Source organism: Solea senegalensis, linkage group LG6 (genome assembly GCF_019176455.1).
Source record: "Solea senegalensis isolate Sse05_10M linkage group LG6, IFAPA_SoseM_1, whole genome shotgun sequence".
Lineage (NCBI taxonomy): Eukaryota > Metazoa > Chordata > Actinopteri > Pleuronectiformes > Soleidae > Solea > Solea senegalensis.
In genome coordinates, this window is record NC_058026.1 from 17,823,569 (window position 1) to 17,842,763 (window position 19,195).

Genomic DNA, 19,195 nt, shown 5'->3' on the forward strand with positions numbered 1-19,195 from the left:
TGCACATCACGTGTCCCTCACCTCGTCCTCTTGGTAAGTGCTACAGGTCTATTAACACCAGACTGAGAAAAAGCTTTTTGCCATTAGGTGCCATAAAGTTAGCAAACACAAGCAAACGATAACCAGCATTCTCTAACTTAGTTCAATCATTCGTGAAATGTCCAATATTGTATTTTTTGTATTTTACTTTTTATCTACATTATATCACTGACTAGATTAGAACTATCTGTCTTGTTGCATTTTTTCACAATGACATTCAATCATTCTATTCTAGTCTATTCTAGTCTAGTCTAGTCTAGTCTATAGGCATGTCAGATATGACAAGCATTAGATTGACCAAATCCTGAAGTACTATAATTAAAACTACAGTAAGTGCAACACTCAGTATTTAAGAAATGTGGCTAATTTTAAAAACACAAACGCTAAAACATAAGGAGTGGAATAAACATGGTATTTAGTCTCTATTTCTGTAACTTGTAGACGCATGTATGACTAACTGCATTATGACCTCATGTTGTAGCTGCAGCATATACTGCATCATAAGACAAGCTACATTAGACTAGACCTGTTCATGACAAGAACAACTTAGCTGTCTTTGCTCTACAAGCATTTCTCTTGTAACATTAAAAATGGATACTAAGAATGTCTGTGGGTCAGTCACGCATAAAAAAAAAAAGTTAGCAGTAGGCAACTAGACTTAAGTTGATTTTGACCTGGGTGACTGAGAACCTTCACAGAAAATAAATGTAAGGACTGTTATTCACCAAATCACATTTTCTTGTTTTACTAACAGGACACTTTAGTCTCAGTCTTTCAGAACAGTATCAAATACATTAAGTAGTCATTAAGAGTACATTTAAGGCCTTTTTTTCCAATGTGTTTTGTTACTGAGACCGCTGTTAAAAATCTTTACTGCTGACAGTGTGTTCATCTAACTACCAACACTTTTTCTGTTTGGTATAGACAATTTGCTGTTTTATGCTAGTCTATTTTAGCCACCGTTTTAAACTAAATATGTGTTAAGTCAATGGAAAAATATAAAGACTTAAAGAACGGCTCAAAAACTATTTGTATCAGGCAATTATTAAACTATAAGCTATTTTAACACAACCTAGTGTCACTACTTTCATCACAGGGAAAGAAAACAAGTGCTAGCCCGGGAACTATTCTGACACTGACTAACCTAAGTTTCAGGTGTGTAGTGTGCACGTTGTCATATGAGACATTTGTCACTTTCTTCTGTTGCAAAGAAAAGGTTGAAGTTGCAACTTTAAAGCATACCTGTCTCTATACTTTCAAAGGTAGTCGGGGGTGAACACAGCTTTTTTTCTGAATTTGAATGACAGGAGAAAAACAGTGCACACGCACACATCGTCCACAAATATACCAAGTGACAATTATCACACAGTGATCACAAAAAAAAAGGTTGCTTGGAGAGAAGACGTACCAGCTGCAGCCAGGCGTTTGTGATCAACACTTGGTTCTTTTCATCCTGAACAGAGGGAGAGAGACAAACAATCAGCAGGCAGTATAGATTTAGAGAGATAGTGAGTGAAACTATTCTGCAGGCCATTGCAAGACCAAAAAAAAAAGTACTGCTTGTTTTGTAAACATAAGGTGAGATTATGAGGCAGATCGGCAATGAAGTCAACCTTTGTCCCAGATGGCTCAGAGCTGATGTGCTCACTGAATGACAATGTAATGCGCCGGCCCTTTTCTCTTTTATTGAGATTCTTGAAATGTTATCCAACAAGATGTGTGTATGCCAGTTAAGGCAAAAAATGATAAATATGATACATCAGACTATAAGTCATCTGTGCACCAGCTGTCCTGGCTGAACAGTTGTTATGACTGTGATAAATCCCAAAAACATCTCGACTTATTACAATTACTGAACACAATCTGGGTGGAAGACACGAAGAAAACAAAAGCACACCAACAAGAGGTCTAATTTAGGGTGTGTTCACACCTAATAGTCCGCTTCGTTGGTCTGTACCTGATGGAAATTGAATACATTGTTTAATTTTTCGGCTGTTTCGGCACAGGTTCACACTGTAGCGTTATTAAACTGCAAAAAATGCTGTTGTTTCTTGTCTGCAAGGAGGAGGGTCCAGAGCCCCTGATATTGCCCTCATCTTACATCCTATGGTCAAGAAACAACAGTGGTTAATGGCATTTTGGAGTGATGATGGATCATCTAATGTGCTAGTTTTCCTTCAGAGGAGGAAGAGTTGAATGACATGGCTAAAGTGGACGTGATGGAGGAAGTGAGGTGATGGAGGAAGTGAGGCTTCAGTGATTGCCACATACTCTTGTTTTACTTTTAAATATTTGGTGAGCACCAGACAGTTCAAGAATAAAGGTATGAAAGGAGTAGAGCAGACAGAGGCTTAGTTTGAAGACAGATGTCAGACAAAGAGTTAGTGGAGACACAAAAAAGTAGATAGGTTTCTTTCAATATGGTTCCGCAATCTCTCATAAAAGCAAAATGTTTTGCTCCTTGTTACTCACTGGTATGTTTGAGCGACAGCTCACTCCTGCAACTGAAAACAACGCGCTAACTGCTCGACAGCAATAGTGAGTCAAAGCAGCATCTTCTACTCTTTCGTGATGAAGTCCTTTTTGTTCAAACTATTGTGACTTATCACATTATCTTCCACCCGGCACTGATGCTGGGATAACACTGCAAGCTCAAGTCTTTGAAAACTTTTCTTTTATTGTGACTGTGCTGTAATCAAATCATGAAATCAATTTGCTCACTTGATTTCTTTCTATTCCTCACCTCTCCAGATCTAATCTACGGCGTAGTTTTCTTTCTTATCACAAAGTTTCACACTTTTCTCGCTTGTTTCGTGCTTCGTTTTTCACTCACATTCACAGAGGACAGTGCTTTGATTAACTTATCAGTGGAATAGTATGAACATAACAGAAGGATCATTTCTATCATCCACCTGTCAGTGGATGATAGAAACAAATCTGGAACTGCTTGCAAAAAAAACAGTGATACTGATGAAAAAGATTCCAGGGAACTTCATTTTTGACTAGGACTGCTCACCCATAAAGAATTACATTTTCATAATAGCTTGTAAAAATAGTACAAAGTTCAGAAAATTCCACAAACATTCTGTGTCATCATCGTAAAGATTTATGAGCAGTTACTGAAGGTGCTGAAACTCCTGTCATCACTGACGAGCAAAGCGACCTCTCTGCTCTTACTTCTCATTGTTGTGGAAAATGGATTTGCACATAAACAGTCTCTCTCTCTTTCCCTCTGTCTTTCATCCTGCCTTCTTTCCTCCTCCCTGTCTCCCCACACACTCCAATCTTATCGCCACCTTGCCTTTCCGATCTGTCCAGCTTTTAAGCAGCATCTTTTCTCTGCTGTTGAAACAGAGCTGCCTCCTATTGTGTGCTTCACAAAGCAGCATTTTCAGACTGTTCAGTGTACAATCTAGCACTCCATCAATAGATTTTGTGCATGACCTCTCTTTTGTGGTGTTATTTTTCCAGTGGCATGGCAACCCACTATAAACACTTTAATCTCCTCACAAATCTGCCCTGATCGGGTTGAAATCAACTGGCAAGGGATTGATGGACATTTGCATTTAGTCATTCAGTGAAAGCTCTTTAAACGTTTTTCACCGTGTTTATCATCTGACGTTATTTGGAAAGGTCAAAAAAATGTGCTTTCATATTGTTACACACGTTTTTATCTCCAGTGGGAAGCAACAGAATAAGTTCCTCCATATTTTTCTCTCAATCTACACCTTTGGATCAATGTTTCAAACATGTGAAATCAACAATACAGTCACAGTAAAGAGGACTTAAATCAAGTATAAATGAGAATTCCCAACAAAATAATGTTTATTTTCATATACTTTGAGAAAATCAAGTGTGAACACATGCACATGAGTACAGCCAGCTATCTTTTGCAAAACAACATTTGTTTGGGGGCCATTGCTTCAGGCCATGAGATAATTTTTTTAATCATGAAGATTCTTTGCGTGCTGATTTTGAAGTGTGCGGTTAATCTATTCCCTGAAGACAGCGAAGCAATTTAGAAGCAATTACACAAAAACAGCTCACCTACTACTTTTTTTGTTTATTTACCATAATTTGCGTCTGTGTGTTGATTTGCACTGCTCACGCAAGGTTATTAAAAGTGGGTATATTTAAAGTTAAGTTCAGACAACATCTGGCTAGCCATTTCTATCTGTTTTTAGTCTATTAAAGTTAGCGACTGGCTGTTGTCTTGTAATGTTCAGATGTGAGAATAGTATCAATCCTCCTCAATTAACCCGCTGCTACAAAGTAAATAACCAGTAAACAAGTAAAAGACCTGCACTGAAATGGACTTGGACTGGTGTGAGTGTAATAATTCTTTATTTGTATAAATAAATTGCATTCATGCATTAAGTAACATTTTATTGTTGTTAGTTGGTTTTAGTTTAATCCATTTCATGTGTAGTTTGAGTGGTTATAAGTTAATATCTTAAATTATGTCATAATACATATAAAAGACAACTTATTCAACAATTGCATATTTGTGTTTGGCAGATTATAAACATTAAAATTATACTTTCTTTCAAAACCAACAAAAACAACAGTCGATTGTCTTAGCAAATCTTTTTCAAAGACCAGCACATGTTCTCTTTGGGGTCATTTGCAAGCTTCAGGTAGGAGACGTGACCATTTTAATAATACAATATGGTGTAGTCCATAGTGTGCAGCTCTCACCACCATTAAATAATTATTTATATAAAAAGACAGGCACGTGTCAACTTGAGTTTTTTTGGATGAGTGCTTTGACTACGTGGTGAGGCTAACAGGCAAGAAGTTATGTGTGGCTTTGTGCGACGGTACGTGGATTGGGGAATAATGCAGGGTGACCACTGATGAAACAGAACATTAAAATATAATCAAATGTGACAGGAAATCTACCCAAACCACAGGAGTGTCGATCCAAGAGCGGATAGTCTGACATGAAAAAGATTAAAGAGGGAGGATTGTGGCCATATTGAGCTGAATGCACAAAGCTGCATTGTTTAGAATTAAGCTTTTTTTTTGGAGAAAAGTCCTTTCTTGTTAGGACTTAAAGGGAAACTTTGACAGTGCTGTCATATCTAATATAACGCTGCAGTTAGATGAAAGAACACAAACTGCTGGAAGCCTGAAAAACAGCCCCATTTACTAGCACTTATAAATCTCACTAATATATTTGTTTAAATCAGAAAATTGTCTCTGAGCATCATTGACACAAATTTGACACTTTGCCCTCCAGCTATCAGATATTCCTGTTTCTCATTAGCAGACATATCTTTGCATTGGTTTGCATCACTACAGGTACATTTGTATTTCTATTCACATACTTTGTAAATTCTCTGCACTTAGACTTAAGAAAAAAGCTTTTTTGGTTGTCTCTATCGTGTTGTTCTTGATTTTTTTTAATTATCGACTGCAATGGATTAACCAGAATCAACGACATTATGACTAATTCTATCTCTAACTTCCGATATGTATAAATCACCTAATGTAACTCTCAGCATGAAAGAAAATCAACACATTTTCTCAAAAAAGAAACACAAAAAGTAAGACAGCATATCGAATCAGTGAGACTGAATTTGACTCTGGAATGAAAGAAAAGATTAATGGCCTGCAGTGCCATGAAATGGAAAAAAACAAAGATCAAGGGGAAAAACACATTTTAAAGATGAATATTCTCACTCTGTTGGGTGCTACTGTGGAATGAAGTTTTAGGATCCGAGGAAGATAAAGTGCAAAACACATTAGGCAAGTGCATTACAGTGTCCTACTGTTATTGTAGATAAATCTGATTGGATACATTTACCACAAACACAACAAAACAATCCACTATCCTACAATTTACACACATACGCACTCATGTTCGCACAACTATCCTTGACTTGCAGTGACTTCCATTCATTTGGACAGCCTAAACAAAGCACTATATTTAACTATAACCATAACCAGTTAATGCCTAGCCCAAACATTGACCTAACCACTTCAACCATTTCAAAGCTTAGTCTTCCTCAGATATGAGGTTCTGCCTCATCAGGACCAGGTTTTGGTCTTCTTGCTGTTCAAGATCAGTGTTGGAGGGAACAAATACAAGAACACACACAAACTTGTTTTTATACCTTGCATCATATATAATGCATTCCCCTTCCCTCAAACACCCCTGGGTGAAAATGTCCTCACAAATAGAGATTTGTACCTTTTTTGGACATCACAAAGATATAAATACAAGTACATACATACACACACCTGCTTTTTCTCCACAGAAACACACACGCACATGCACAGAAACTCACCACATCAATAATTTGTAGCAGTGTGAAGCCGAGCTCCACCACGATGGGTGCCGAGTCATTCTGGACCGGTCTCTCCAGCCGACTGTAGTTGACCATGAGGTCGTGGTACAGCTTCCTCTGATACACACCACCATGACAACCTGAGGGGAAAAGACTCAGACAGTGAATATGAGAAGGGAATCAAGGAGATGAAAGGGAAGAAAATAACAAACTAGAATATAAAGTCAGTAAAATGTATCAAAGAAGATAGCATTCTTTTAGAAAAAATGTTTCAAAAGGCTGCAGGATATAGTAAGACATGTTAATGAAACCACAGTTTATTCAGGGAGAATTGACACAGTCAACACAAGTTACAAAGAATAATAAAGATGACCAACATTTGATGTAACAACTGCAGACAAATGACAGGCAAGTGCGGTAATGATTTTCTTTTTTTCATAAACCCTGAAACCCTGAAAATAAAATTGCACCACCACTTTTTCTTTTCAAGATCTAATAGTCAAATCAAAGCCTCAGAGAACACAAGAGAAAACAAAAGAGAAGCAATAGCAAAAAATACAAAACAAAAACAGTCAAACTGTGATCAAATCATGGTATTCCAGTCTATAATTTTGTTAATTCTTTCTATATGTGTCTGAAATGTGTGAAAAGTTATTTCATGATCAACATGTTGATCCAAACTGCTTTTGCTGTAACACAATGTGGTTAGAAAGTGTAAGTGAGTAGAAGAGGAAATTTTGTTTGTGGAGCACAATGAGGAAAGTGACACATTTAAACTCAGTTGCACTTCATTTGCAAAGACATAACAATAATAATAATAATAATCAACCCAGTAGTTTAATAAAGACCAAGTGAAAATATTGTCCCACACATACAGCATTAAATCCTGTAATCTAATCAACGCTATTATCGCACTTATTCCCAACATTGTTCATGCGGAGGCGAATGCCTAATGAACTCCCGATCAAGTCACGATATGCTGAATGTAATGAGTTCATTATTAACCGAGTGAACATTACTTGTGTTGACTGTGTTTTATTTTTGCCTCTTCTGTATTCATTAGGCCTCATCGAGCATTTTACACTGAACAGTGAGGCATCCATCTTTAACTGGAATTTTATTACTGCGTGCTCCCTGATGCAGAAGACGACCCATTAAGTCATGGAGATAGCAGGTCTTCTCTGTGGCATCAGGCTTTCTATGCAGATGTTGCACTGGTAGCATTACATCCAATGTATTCGCTGGACGATGTGAATGTGCAGTGACAATAACGATATTCTATTCTACCCTACTACATTTTTTAATAAAGCAATGAAAGCATAATTAACGCCAAGGTTAGCGAACAACCAGTGGTGTACACAGATATTTGGCAGGGCAGGGGCGAAAATGAAATGGGCACCTACAGCATAGGGACAGTGGGGAACTTCATAAGCGGCACCCTTTTGATCGAAAGGAAACCCATAGGAAATGAATTTGCAATCTTATAGGGCACTGCATAATTTTTTCTCCACTAGAAAGGCACTTCTTTAGAAACAATCAATGTTCTAAATTTAAATTTTGCTTTAGCCCTGTGATGGACTGGCGTAGCCCACCGTTCGCCCTATGTCAGCTGGGATTGGCACCAGCGCCCCCTGCGATCCTAATGTGTAATAAAGTGGTAGAAGATGAATTAGTGAGTGATTTTGCTTTAAAAGGCCACATATGGCAGCCAGGAGGACAAGTTTCAAAGATTTACATTATAAAGTACCACCAGACACAAAACTAAACACATGACATCACAGTCAGTAGTAGTAGTAGTAGTAGAGTAGCTTCCTCAAATCAAGGCTACCACTTTCAAAACTTTCACAGACCTTCCAGACTCCATCATCCTTCAGTGTCTCCCCTCATCCAGCACGGAAAAGGTCTCCGCCTTCATCTCCCTGGTGACCCTTTCCCAAATGAGATGTTGTCGTAACATATTCCAGCAATCATCCAGTGACAGCCGAGACGTGAGCGCAGCCAAAATGATGGAGTTAGTACCTTGCTAATTAGCTAATGAACGAAAATAAACAAAGACAGATTGCTGTGTGTTTGCGAGCGAGTGGCACATGGAGCAACCTCTATATCTCGGTGTGACAGTCACTCTGCATAATAGGTGAGCGTTCCAGCCAGCAAAAGTGTTGAGAGTCAATGGAGTGAAGCGAGCCGAGCGAAAACAAGCTGAAAAGGAAAAGGCTGCTAAAGAGCCGCTGTTGCAATAAACACTTTCAGAAAGGTGGCAACATAGCACATAGTGGTGTTGATGGTGTCACTCTCCATTGTTTCCACAGTCTGGACAACACTGGCTACACTGGCTACTGCTTAAATGTCCAGCCAGTAATATGTATAGGGTTTATTGGCTGGTATTGAATGTATATAAGTATATATATAAGTATATAATCACTTTAAAATAAAAACTATTTGGTTTTTATAGTCTTAAAATGTACTTTGGGCAAGGGCCTTGATTTACAGAGGCTGCCACCTTGCACCAACATGTTTCCACAGCAGCAGGAAGGGAAGTGTGTTTTGTGATTTGAAGCTCAGCACATAAACACTTTTTTTTCAGCCCCAGAGTAGTGGAAGTATTTCTTCTAAGCTACATAGCTCTAACTAGTATGTAGCCTGGGAGGCTAAACTGAAGGCAAATAAAGCACTAAATCAACCTTCCCACCTGTAAGTCGACCCCCGAGCTGCAAAGGTTTGCATGTGCAGTAAAAGAATGGGATATGCAGGTGAGGAGATCGTCACGAGTTGCACATGCAATTTTTTTTCCCTATAAACAGCCACATATTCTTAATATCAAAGCTTCCTGACATGCATAATCCTTGCCCCTATCGTCCACAGCTTAAACTGCATATCACTTGCTTCTTTTTTTTTCTCATCCCCAGTTCTCGGCAATAAATCCAGCGCTCACTCATTATCTGCATGAGCCACAACCTCAATAGAAACACTGAACATACCAAAACAGACACAGCCCTAATACCCTAAAGGCATGGATCAACTTCAAATGGCTCCCATATACTGTATATCTCTCGTTGCATTATTGGCCTCTCATATTTCATTTTTAGAGTCCACTGAGGGTCTTATTTGATCGTCAGTCATTAAAGCTGAGTTGTATTGTTCACAAATAAAAAAGGGCTTCATATTGGCTGCGATGCTGCGGCAGTAAACATGCAGGCAATTCACTTTATGAGTTGTTCACCCTTGAAATCACTCGCTGCCTTCAAAATGGTTTTTACAGACTTGGTCTCCAGAGTGTGTTTATTTTTTTATTGTCGCACAAAAATGACACTCACAGGTGAAATAAATCACTGACTCCAAATCTCTTTGACCTGTTTTCAGATCCCACAGGACACAGTGAGAGGCATTACTTTTGGAAAGTCTTTAAAAGAGGTTTCCTTCATGTGGATCGTGTTTATTCTAGTTTTGATTGAAATAAATGTGTTAATAACCATTACGTTGTACTCATTTCCAACAAAACTCCTTTGATGAGTCCCCCCAGCACTGACATATCTTACTACAGAGAAACTGTTGGAGAAACGTTAAGAAAGAATAATCAAGCAGAGGCTGCGAGATCACAACTTTTTAGTCCTTCGTGTGAGTCACGTTCCAAAAACACACGATGCCGTATCTCTCATAACATGTTAGAATTTCCTTAGATGTGCAGCCATGTCTTTCAAACTTCAGATATCAATTTTAAACCCCATCAAATTAAATTGAACTAAAATTAGCTCCTGAAATCAAAGAAAAAGCATACAACAAGTCCACAAAAACACCAGAGGCGTCACCTCACTTCCCTAATGTTTATATTTGAATATGTACATTTTACCGATACACACATTACAAGGAAAAACACACACACTGCTCCTATTTATCACTCATTTGCATCTGTGATGTGTTCCTAATAAAGTGGCTACTGAGCGTACCTTCCATATTATAGGTGTGCAAATGTTGCCATGAGCTGTTCACTACATTAACACTGATGTAATAGTTTAGATTGAAGCTTTAACACCTGTTAAGTGTTCAATAAACCCATAAACAAAGACTATCAAGCAGTAAGCTGATCACAGCATGGTCACATATAAAGCATGATGTAACGTTAAAAGAAAATCAAACATCCCACTGGGGCCTATTCAGAATGAGGTTGAGCAGCTGTGGTAAACTGTATAAAATTAAGACTGGGATTTAACCCACCATTGTGTGCAACTTGTTAGAGTTTTAAGGGGCCAGAAGACAACAGCTGACAGCAAAATTAACTTCACACTGTGAGAGACGTTTAAGGACAGTAGGGCAACGACTGATTAAATCTTTAATGACCGTAAAAGGCCGTCTGGTTAATGGATAATCAAAATGAATTGGACAAGGAGGAACAATAAATACATGATAAATGATTAAATAAAAAAACAAAACTAACATGTCATACCCAGTGGGCCACTATTACCATAACCACTCAAGAGGACACGTCGAAAATGAGGAAAACGACCCTCTGTCAATATTTATTATGAGAAAAAACTTGTTTACAAGGTCAATAGCTGACAGGGTAAATGACTTCATGCACTGAGGAGTGCCCCCATAGAGATTTAAGACCTGCATTGTGCTAAAATATCACTGTCTGAAATGTCATTCACAGGCTGCTGCTTTACATTTAGTTAAGTTAGTTAACTAAACTTAACTAAATAACTAATACTGTTTAGTATTAAGTAATACTAAACAGGTGACTTATCCCATATTCTTTACGTTATCACTTTATATATGTTATTATACTGTTTATTTTGAATGTTTCTCCCTCAAAACTACCAGTATGTTCATTTGTGATTCTAAACTACAAGGTGGAGACCAGATAGTCAGGATCGGTTAACAGGACACAGGGACTACGTCACTACAAAAAGATTAAATATTCATTTGTCGCAGGTGCACAGAACATCGACAGGGCAACTTGGCCAAGTTTAAAATCAAATGACATTAAAGCAGCTGGCTAACGGCGTAAAGGATCATTTGATTTTATAAAATCTGATAAGTAAACGAGACAGAACAGAATGACTGACCCGGGAGCTCCTTTTTCACAAGAATATCAAACAAGGTCACTTTGAGGCGGTCAACAAATAAGTTTACATAATTAAGTGGAGCTTTCTCTCAACCAGCACTACACAAACAGGAATGCAGGAAACAAGTGTTCCCATGAATGATGAAAATCCTCAAGGCTATCAAAACACATTTGCTTCACATTTACAAGTCTCTGCTTAACTGTTGCCTCCAATAAGACAGAAATATCTCACCACTTCGCTGACAACTACTCAACCAGCTATTGTATACTGTGCAATAAAAACACTAAATTGAGGGAAGTAAAAATGAAAAAAATAAATCAAAATTAATTGCTATTTTTTCTACTTTGAATATAAATGATTAGCCATTTTTGGAGCTTCATTATGTCCATTATTTTTTACAGCTTAATTAAACACAGGTCAAAAGGCCACAACTAGTCCTCAAGGTGACCTGTTTAAAAGTAAACCACAAAGTCAGAAGTGCCGAGTCACTGTGGAGGTGTGATTCCATCATCTTCATTTACAATCCTTGAAACTCAATGACTCATGGAACGGCAGATGTTTCCATGAATGAATATTCTCAATCAGCTGCTTTTACATGTGAACACAAGGCCAGCAGGCACTGGGATCATTTATAGATTGTTTGGAAGCAATAAAGGTGGAGCACTGACTGTCACTGTAGTAGGAAATTTACACTTCAATCTCTCACAAACGCAGGCTCTCATTATCAAACCACTGTCAAATCCAGACTATAGCCCACATGATGCACTTTGCCCAGAGGAAGTAATTGCAGGGAAATGTGTCTGGAACAGGTGTAGAACCAGGTGACATTGCCCCCCCCCCACCTGGTGCTGTGGGCTGTCATCTTGATTTTCTTTTAAACAAGACACACTTATATTTGGATGGAAATGTAATAAGGGGTGGATTTTTCAGCGGATCACATTATATGACACCATCTGCCCTCAAGCATTCCCTGCTTTATCACCCATTTGACTCAAAATGGGGCCGTCATTTACAGAATGGACATCATTCCTTATTGAAGAAGACCTTAAACAAGCGGTTGAGACCAATAATTACTCGACCAATGTTTACAGGTGTTATAAATCAAGTGGTCCTTTTCTAATAAACTTAAACATACACAGACTTTTTTGTTTCAAGCACATTTGCACTGGCTTTACTTTCCAGACATGCAGGCTTTGTGCATCATTTACATACAGTACAGTCTGTGGTTTGACACAATATCAGCTACATATGTGAACAAAGGATTAAATCATTTCAGATCAGATTAAATCCTCCTGCCATGTGTTGCACAACAGATTGTTGCCACATCTCTAAAGAACTTTCTGGTGCTCTTTAAGAAGCAGAACCTTTACTTCCCTCAGGGATGAACGAGGAACCGGTCTATTTAACACAAACTACACTCCAGACACTTTTGTTTAATAATTAAAACTGTGTATGCCTAGTTGTAACAGTTTTGTTCTCTGTGCCTTTAACAGCAATATAGGTGGTTTAATTTGTTACTCTTGTGTTAGTTTGTCTGCAGGGAGAGCAGCCTCCAGAACTTATTTTTTGCCTTTTTCCAGTTTTTGTCCTGTCCATTCAAAGCAAAATGTATCCGAAGTGTCATCAGCAGGTCATGATTGCAGAAGTAGGACGATCTGAATGTTGAACACACACGTGAGTGCAGATGCAGTGTGTGAAGCGAGGATTCAGGCATATAACAGAGATTTAACTCTGAGGATCGTCTCCTTTAGGACTCGCCACTGAAGTCACACGCACTGGACAATCCTTTAAGTTTAAGTATTACTCTCCTTATTCTGGGACAGATGTGGATCTGGTGATGGAAGCGTGCTGATGTGTGCACACAAACAAACACAGCTGCAGATTTTGTGAGACAGCAGTGTCTTCACATGTGATGGACATTTTAGCAGGATCCAGGTTAACTGCTATAATTAAAATACACATGTCAAAATTACTTACCAACACCATGTGACTAAATGAGTAAAGGGTGTTGTTTTCAAAGTAAGTATATTAAGTAGAAATAAGCATAGTAATCAAAGTCATTTTTAGAAGGGGTAAAGAATAATTTCCACCAATGAAAGAAGCAATTGACGCATTCTCAGAGGAAACATCTCTGAGAAACAAAATCTCAGGTCAACCTTTGCGCATACCTGTTGGATTTTGGATACAGATGTTCCTGACGCACGAGATGTCGGAGTAAGCCGTAGTCTGTCTTAACATCAGCTTTAAATAGTCTGTCACAGTATGTGTATACATGATGGTAAATGACAATAGAACGACGCGCCGTGCACTTTTAGTCTTTGGTTCAATTTGGCATCTTTAAATTGACAGTGACCCACCTTCACAGCAGAACATCGCCCACAGATAAAATCCAATCAGTACAGATCCCGAACTCTTCCGAAGCTCCATGGCAGCTGAGGAGCTCAACTCCGACCAGCTGCAGGAGATGTCAAACTTCAAGTGAGTGCAGCTTCTTCAGACCACTGCTCTCGCTTTCTCTCTTTCTCTCTCTCTCTCTCTCGCTCTCTCTCTCTCTCTCTCCTCAAACACACGCGCTCGACTGTGTCTTGGGTCGACTGTCACCACAAAAGTGACTGGACTCTGCTCCTCCCGCTGCGCTCAGCTGTATTTTGTTTTATACGTCCCACAAGCGGTGATGACGACACACAGTCACCTGTGCGCCAGCTGCTGATGCTGATGCTGCGCAGTGTCGTCAGCGCTAGTTCCAGTCATGTCCGTCTCATCCATCTTTATGGATGATGACTGTGACTACGTGACCACGCTCAGTCTCAATATACGCACACTAGAATTCCCATCGATATTGCACAAGCTCCACAAAACTTTACTGGCTCGTGCACTCAAGTAGAAACAAAGAAAGAAACCATTAATGAAAAATACACAAATTGACTTCAGTCTGAAAACAATGTAGCTTTAATTCAACCCCCTTTTAATTGTGGAGTTATTTCTGCTTTCCAAGTCTAATCACTATTCTTAAACTAATCCATTTTACTTTAGGAGCCCTGTCCTCTTTTGCAAGCCGTCAGCTCTTGTATATAAAAAAAAAAAAAACTTTATATGGCACCACCATCTTTCACTGTTTTCCCTCCAGAGGCAGGTGTAGAAACTTACGGGGCGTGTCAAGTTTAAAGCCCTAGTTCTTGACAGTGATAAACTGTGCCTTATTAATAGTCTAATAGTTTATGAGGTGCAATAAACACTGCCAAATAAACTTCAAACTGAAATCCAAACAGTCATGGGTGGATTATTGGACCATGTGTGTCTCTGTGGTCACATCTGGCATCTATCTTTCCGGTCACTGATTCTCTCATCAGGATTTGTATTTGATTTGTTTTCTTTATGTCATGTTTATTTTGGTTGTTGTGAACAAAGACACTGATTCTGGGGTCTTTTTTTTAAGACCATAACCCTAACCCTATTTGTGTGAAGCTGCTTTGAGTGTTTTTTTTTTGGAGAGAAAAGGTAACACTGCTTTTCTGTGCAGGCGTCATAAGTATTGCAAAGACCAAATTCTTTTCCATTTACAGTTCTTTGATGCAGGCAGTATAAGTGGTAAAGCTCACTACCGCTACAAAACAAACAAAAAGATTTACTGAGAGTATTATACACATCTTTTATTTCATTAAAAAAATAATCTATTAACGTTATCATGTGTAATTGCATTTGGTGCAAAGTCTTTCAAAGTTAAAGTAGCCTTCCAAATGTTTATATTTATTTTTGTTTTTAATTGGTTTTTCTTTAGTTATTTGTTGGTTGTTTTGTTCAAGTATGAGCCTGTGGATGTTAAGATACTTTCCTGCCAACAGTGTCACACTATTCCACTCATGTCCACGTGGCTGGACTGTGCTGAACTATTTGCCAGATCCATGGCAGGGAATTAGAAGTACAATACTGTCCTGTACAGTAAACCCAGTTAACATGAGCAAAACCAAAACATGTAACATAGGGAGAAGCTCCACTCAGCTTCTGGATTGTTCAGAACAAATTGGGATTTATCAAACTGTAGCCCCACAACTCTCAAACAGGACCATCCTTCTGGTCCCAGATGGCCTTTCCACCTCATTAAATGAATATTAAAGGAATCGCATCATTTGACTCAGCGTAGGGTAAACGTTGGTTCAAGGTTTGAAACTACAACGCCTGTTCTGCACTTTTTAGACTCATCCATAGGGGGATGAGACTTCATTCCCAGAATGTAAACACAGTGTCCACCATCTTTGCTAAAAGTTGTTGTTTTAAGGTCCTATACTTACCTTTAAACTGCAACCAGAAATGTGTGTTCTGCAAGCCAGAAATTGGGTTGTTCCATGTGTATAAAGAAGATTAAACCTTTTTTGCACCTCAGGACTCTCTTTGAGATTGCTTAAACCTGCAGTTAATTGTCTTGTCAGTTGTCAGCTCCTTAGAAGTTCATGAGTTATTTTTAAAAAAAAGCTGAATGATCACATCCCCATATGCTGCTCTCCTGTGTTATGAGAATCTGTGAGCAATGCAGGCAATGAATCAGGTTAGATGAAAACAATAACATGTTAGCAAACACCACTGATGCATTTTTAATCAGCGTGGCAGCTTTTTTTTTTCTCTGTGTGGCCAGAAAAAAAACATCTTCAGGGCACACAGGCAGACAGAACACCTTATACAACCATGACACGAGACACTGTGTTACTGTGTGTGTGTGTGTGTGTGAGAGTGTACACCCTCTTTAACACATTCAGACATGTTTCAAGTTGTTGCTTGGTGTGATGCACTGGTGATAGTTCCCAATCTATTAACTGACTCATAGATGCCACCCTCGCTCATTATGTGCCTTAATGTTCTCTCTCCCTCCCCCTTTGTCTTCCTCTTAGTCATCTTTTCACTCATTCTCACTTCCTCTGTTTGTTTCTTGCCACAACCCACTGAACCCCCCCCGCTGGTCCTCCTTTCTCTCCACTTCAGACAACCATCTTTCCTCTTACTCTGTTCCTTCTGTTATGTCCTTTTGCAGCTCTGCTTGTGAGCATCAGATGCAGTGATGCCCTCAGACCATTACATGAGAGCCTGCAGCATTTCCTCTCACTACCACTCTTCATCTCTGAAATTTGTCTCTGCTTTAGTTTGTGTACCCTCCTGCCCCTTTCTCCTTCTCTGTCGCTGTTTCTTCCTGTCTGGACACACATACGTGTGTGGGACTGCCATCACATCACATTAAATAAACATCCTTTTGGCTAAGCCTGCAGGGATTGAAGCTGTGGTGTGTGTGTGTGTGTGTTGATGTATGTGTTTGCACCTGGGTTGCCCCCCCCCACCTTTCCCTTCATAACCATAAACACATTAACACAAAGCACATACTGTATAGCAGCCTCAAGCCCCAAACCATGAATATCATAACCATATATAAGCAACATCTCAGGCAGAATCATCAACCCTTAGGCAAACCCTTGATTTATGTTGAGGCACATAGCACAGCATATGTCTCATCATCATGCTTCATCACCTGACATTAAAATATACTGTATATGTAGAAGCTCCATATTGTTTGAAAACCAACCATCTCTTTTACACAGGTTACCAGAATTAAAGAAAATGTAACTCCACTGTATATCTGGCTTCCATATCCATTTCTTGACTTTTCTCTTGTGTAAGTGAGCACAAAGGCGACGGAGGACATGAAAGCTAAAGGTCATGTTCGAATCGGACTCTGTTTTCTTTGAAAAGCTTGTTTTGCAGAAGTCTAAAGTGACCTTTTCACCGCACCGTAGTGTTCCTGGTAGCCTGAGTCGTACAGCTACTGTGGCAAAACACACACATGCACATAAACACACCAGGTTTGAATATGTGAGGAGTGCATCTTAAATCTTTAGCCCCTTCCCTGATATGATCAGTTATTTCCCCGAGCCACTTGCAACAATAGAACCAGGGACCTATAATTTCCCCACGGTGAACAACTTGGAGTCTATTTAATAGAAATATATGTGAGACAGAATGCATTTTTCCAATCCTCATCTTCAATCTACAGCAGTGATAAAAGATCTAATACACACATTTGAGTCCTTCAATAATCCCAGAACATGATGTGAACACTGCTTCAGGTTTCTTTCTTGTTCACTGCTGTACATCAGTGTCCCAGGAAACATCCTCATCCCATACGATTAGAAAACCAAGAAGTGACTGTACACTCTCTGAATCAGAAGCAGCTGTTATTGTGCATTTTGATTCTGTGTCTTTGCCAAGAACAGACATTAATTGAAAGTGCAATACTTTATACAATGGGACAGTCAGGCAGGATATATATATATATATATACAGACAGATAGACAGATATATGGGTAGATAGGTAGATAGATAGATAGATAGATAGATAGATAGTAAACAACGCTTAATTTTATACCAAAATTGCAATTCTTTTTTTAAACAGTAAATATTGTGGTTTTGCTAAGTTAGAATATGTTTAATGCAAAGTATGCATGTTGATTTTAACTTTTTAGATTCAATTAATTGATGCTCCTTTTCCTGACCATTTAATGCTGGCATATAAACATGTCATATTCCAGAGCTAACATTTTGGGTTAGATATAATATGGTTTACTGCTAACAATATAATTTAATTACTATTATTTGCTAACTCATATTATGGTCAATTCATTGGTTAGATTGTATTTATCATCCTCCATAATAATTTTTTAACAGTGTATGTCACAGTTCCTCTGCTTCCAAGGACCTGGTGGGTCTTGTTTATTTATGTGGACTCCTGAGGGCTACACACACACACACACACCTGTCTGCTCGAGTCAGATCTTCAGTTGTGAATAACAGAAGGAGGCTGAGGTCAGACTGTTGAAGTGCAGGAGAAACAGGGGAGAGGCTTTTTCTTAAGCTTGCCAGCTACTTTTAATGCGACAGAGGAAAAAAAGAACAACAACTTGCGTCTCCCAGAAACTAGGCCAAAGCACCGAAACACTATGATATCACCAGAAGCTGACACTTATTCGAACAATATTGGGTGTGCGAAAAAAAGCCTGTGGATGAACTTTATAGCAGTTAATAACTGGAAGGTCTACAATTTTGGCCGATAAAGAAATATGATAATAGGGTTACATCAACATGTCACTGTCTACAACTGTAGTGATAACTGACAATCAGAGGTGTCCTAAGTCAGGGCAACAAGGAGATTGAGACAACTACTACTACTACCACACAAAGGCTATAACTTAGTCCTTGTGCTTATCACATCTAATACCTGCCAAATAATAAATATGGAATCCTAAAATCCTAAAAATCAATTCTAAAACTGAATGGTAACCTACATAAGAGTAACCAACAAAAGCAATGTCACCTATAATACTGTACATCACCACTGCAAACATAAAACTAGGACATTTAACAGATTATGATTTTATTTTTGCCATATTACTGTGTGTCTGTGCGACCCAAACACACCATAATGTTATTTAGTTTGATGATAAAAGGTGATCCATGTGTCTCTCTGGCAAAACAGAGATGTTTGCTGCCTTTTAGTGGTGGTATGGTGTAATTACAGCCAATAACTCATCTGAATAATTTTAGTCCATATGAGAAATAATATAAAGTCAGTCCACTTACTAAAAGAGAAAGGAAAATTAATTGCTCAAACTTGTTTGGCTTAAAAAAGCTACAAAATATTAAAATGTTAATGATCGCTGCAGGCCTTAATTAATTAATTAATTAATTAAACCATTCCATTATATATTTGACTCTTTATAAATATAATTCCCGGAGATTAAAATGATTTATAACCATACATAC

At 38.5% G+C, this 19,195-nt stretch overlaps 1 protein-coding gene across 1 annotated transcript in view; it reads right to left on the reverse strand.

The window, feature by feature from the left end:
• LOC122770489 (neuronal acetylcholine receptor subunit alpha-7-like) overlaps window positions 1–13,870 on the reverse strand; it is a 32,730-nt gene extending 18,860 nt beyond the window's left edge. The window contains exons 1-3 of the mRNA XM_044027371.1: window positions 13,753–13,870; window positions 6,333–6,472; window positions 1,448–1,492 (exon numbers count right to left, since the gene is read on the reverse strand). Of these exons, the coding sequence (XP_043883306.1) occupies window positions 1,448–1,492; window positions 6,333–6,472; window positions 13,753–13,822 (255 nt within the window). The 5' untranslated portion in view covers window positions 13,823–13,870. The remainder of the gene's footprint in view (window positions 1–1,447; window positions 1,493–6,332; window positions 6,473–13,752) is intronic.
• Window positions 13,871–19,195: the final 5,325 nt, after the last annotated feature.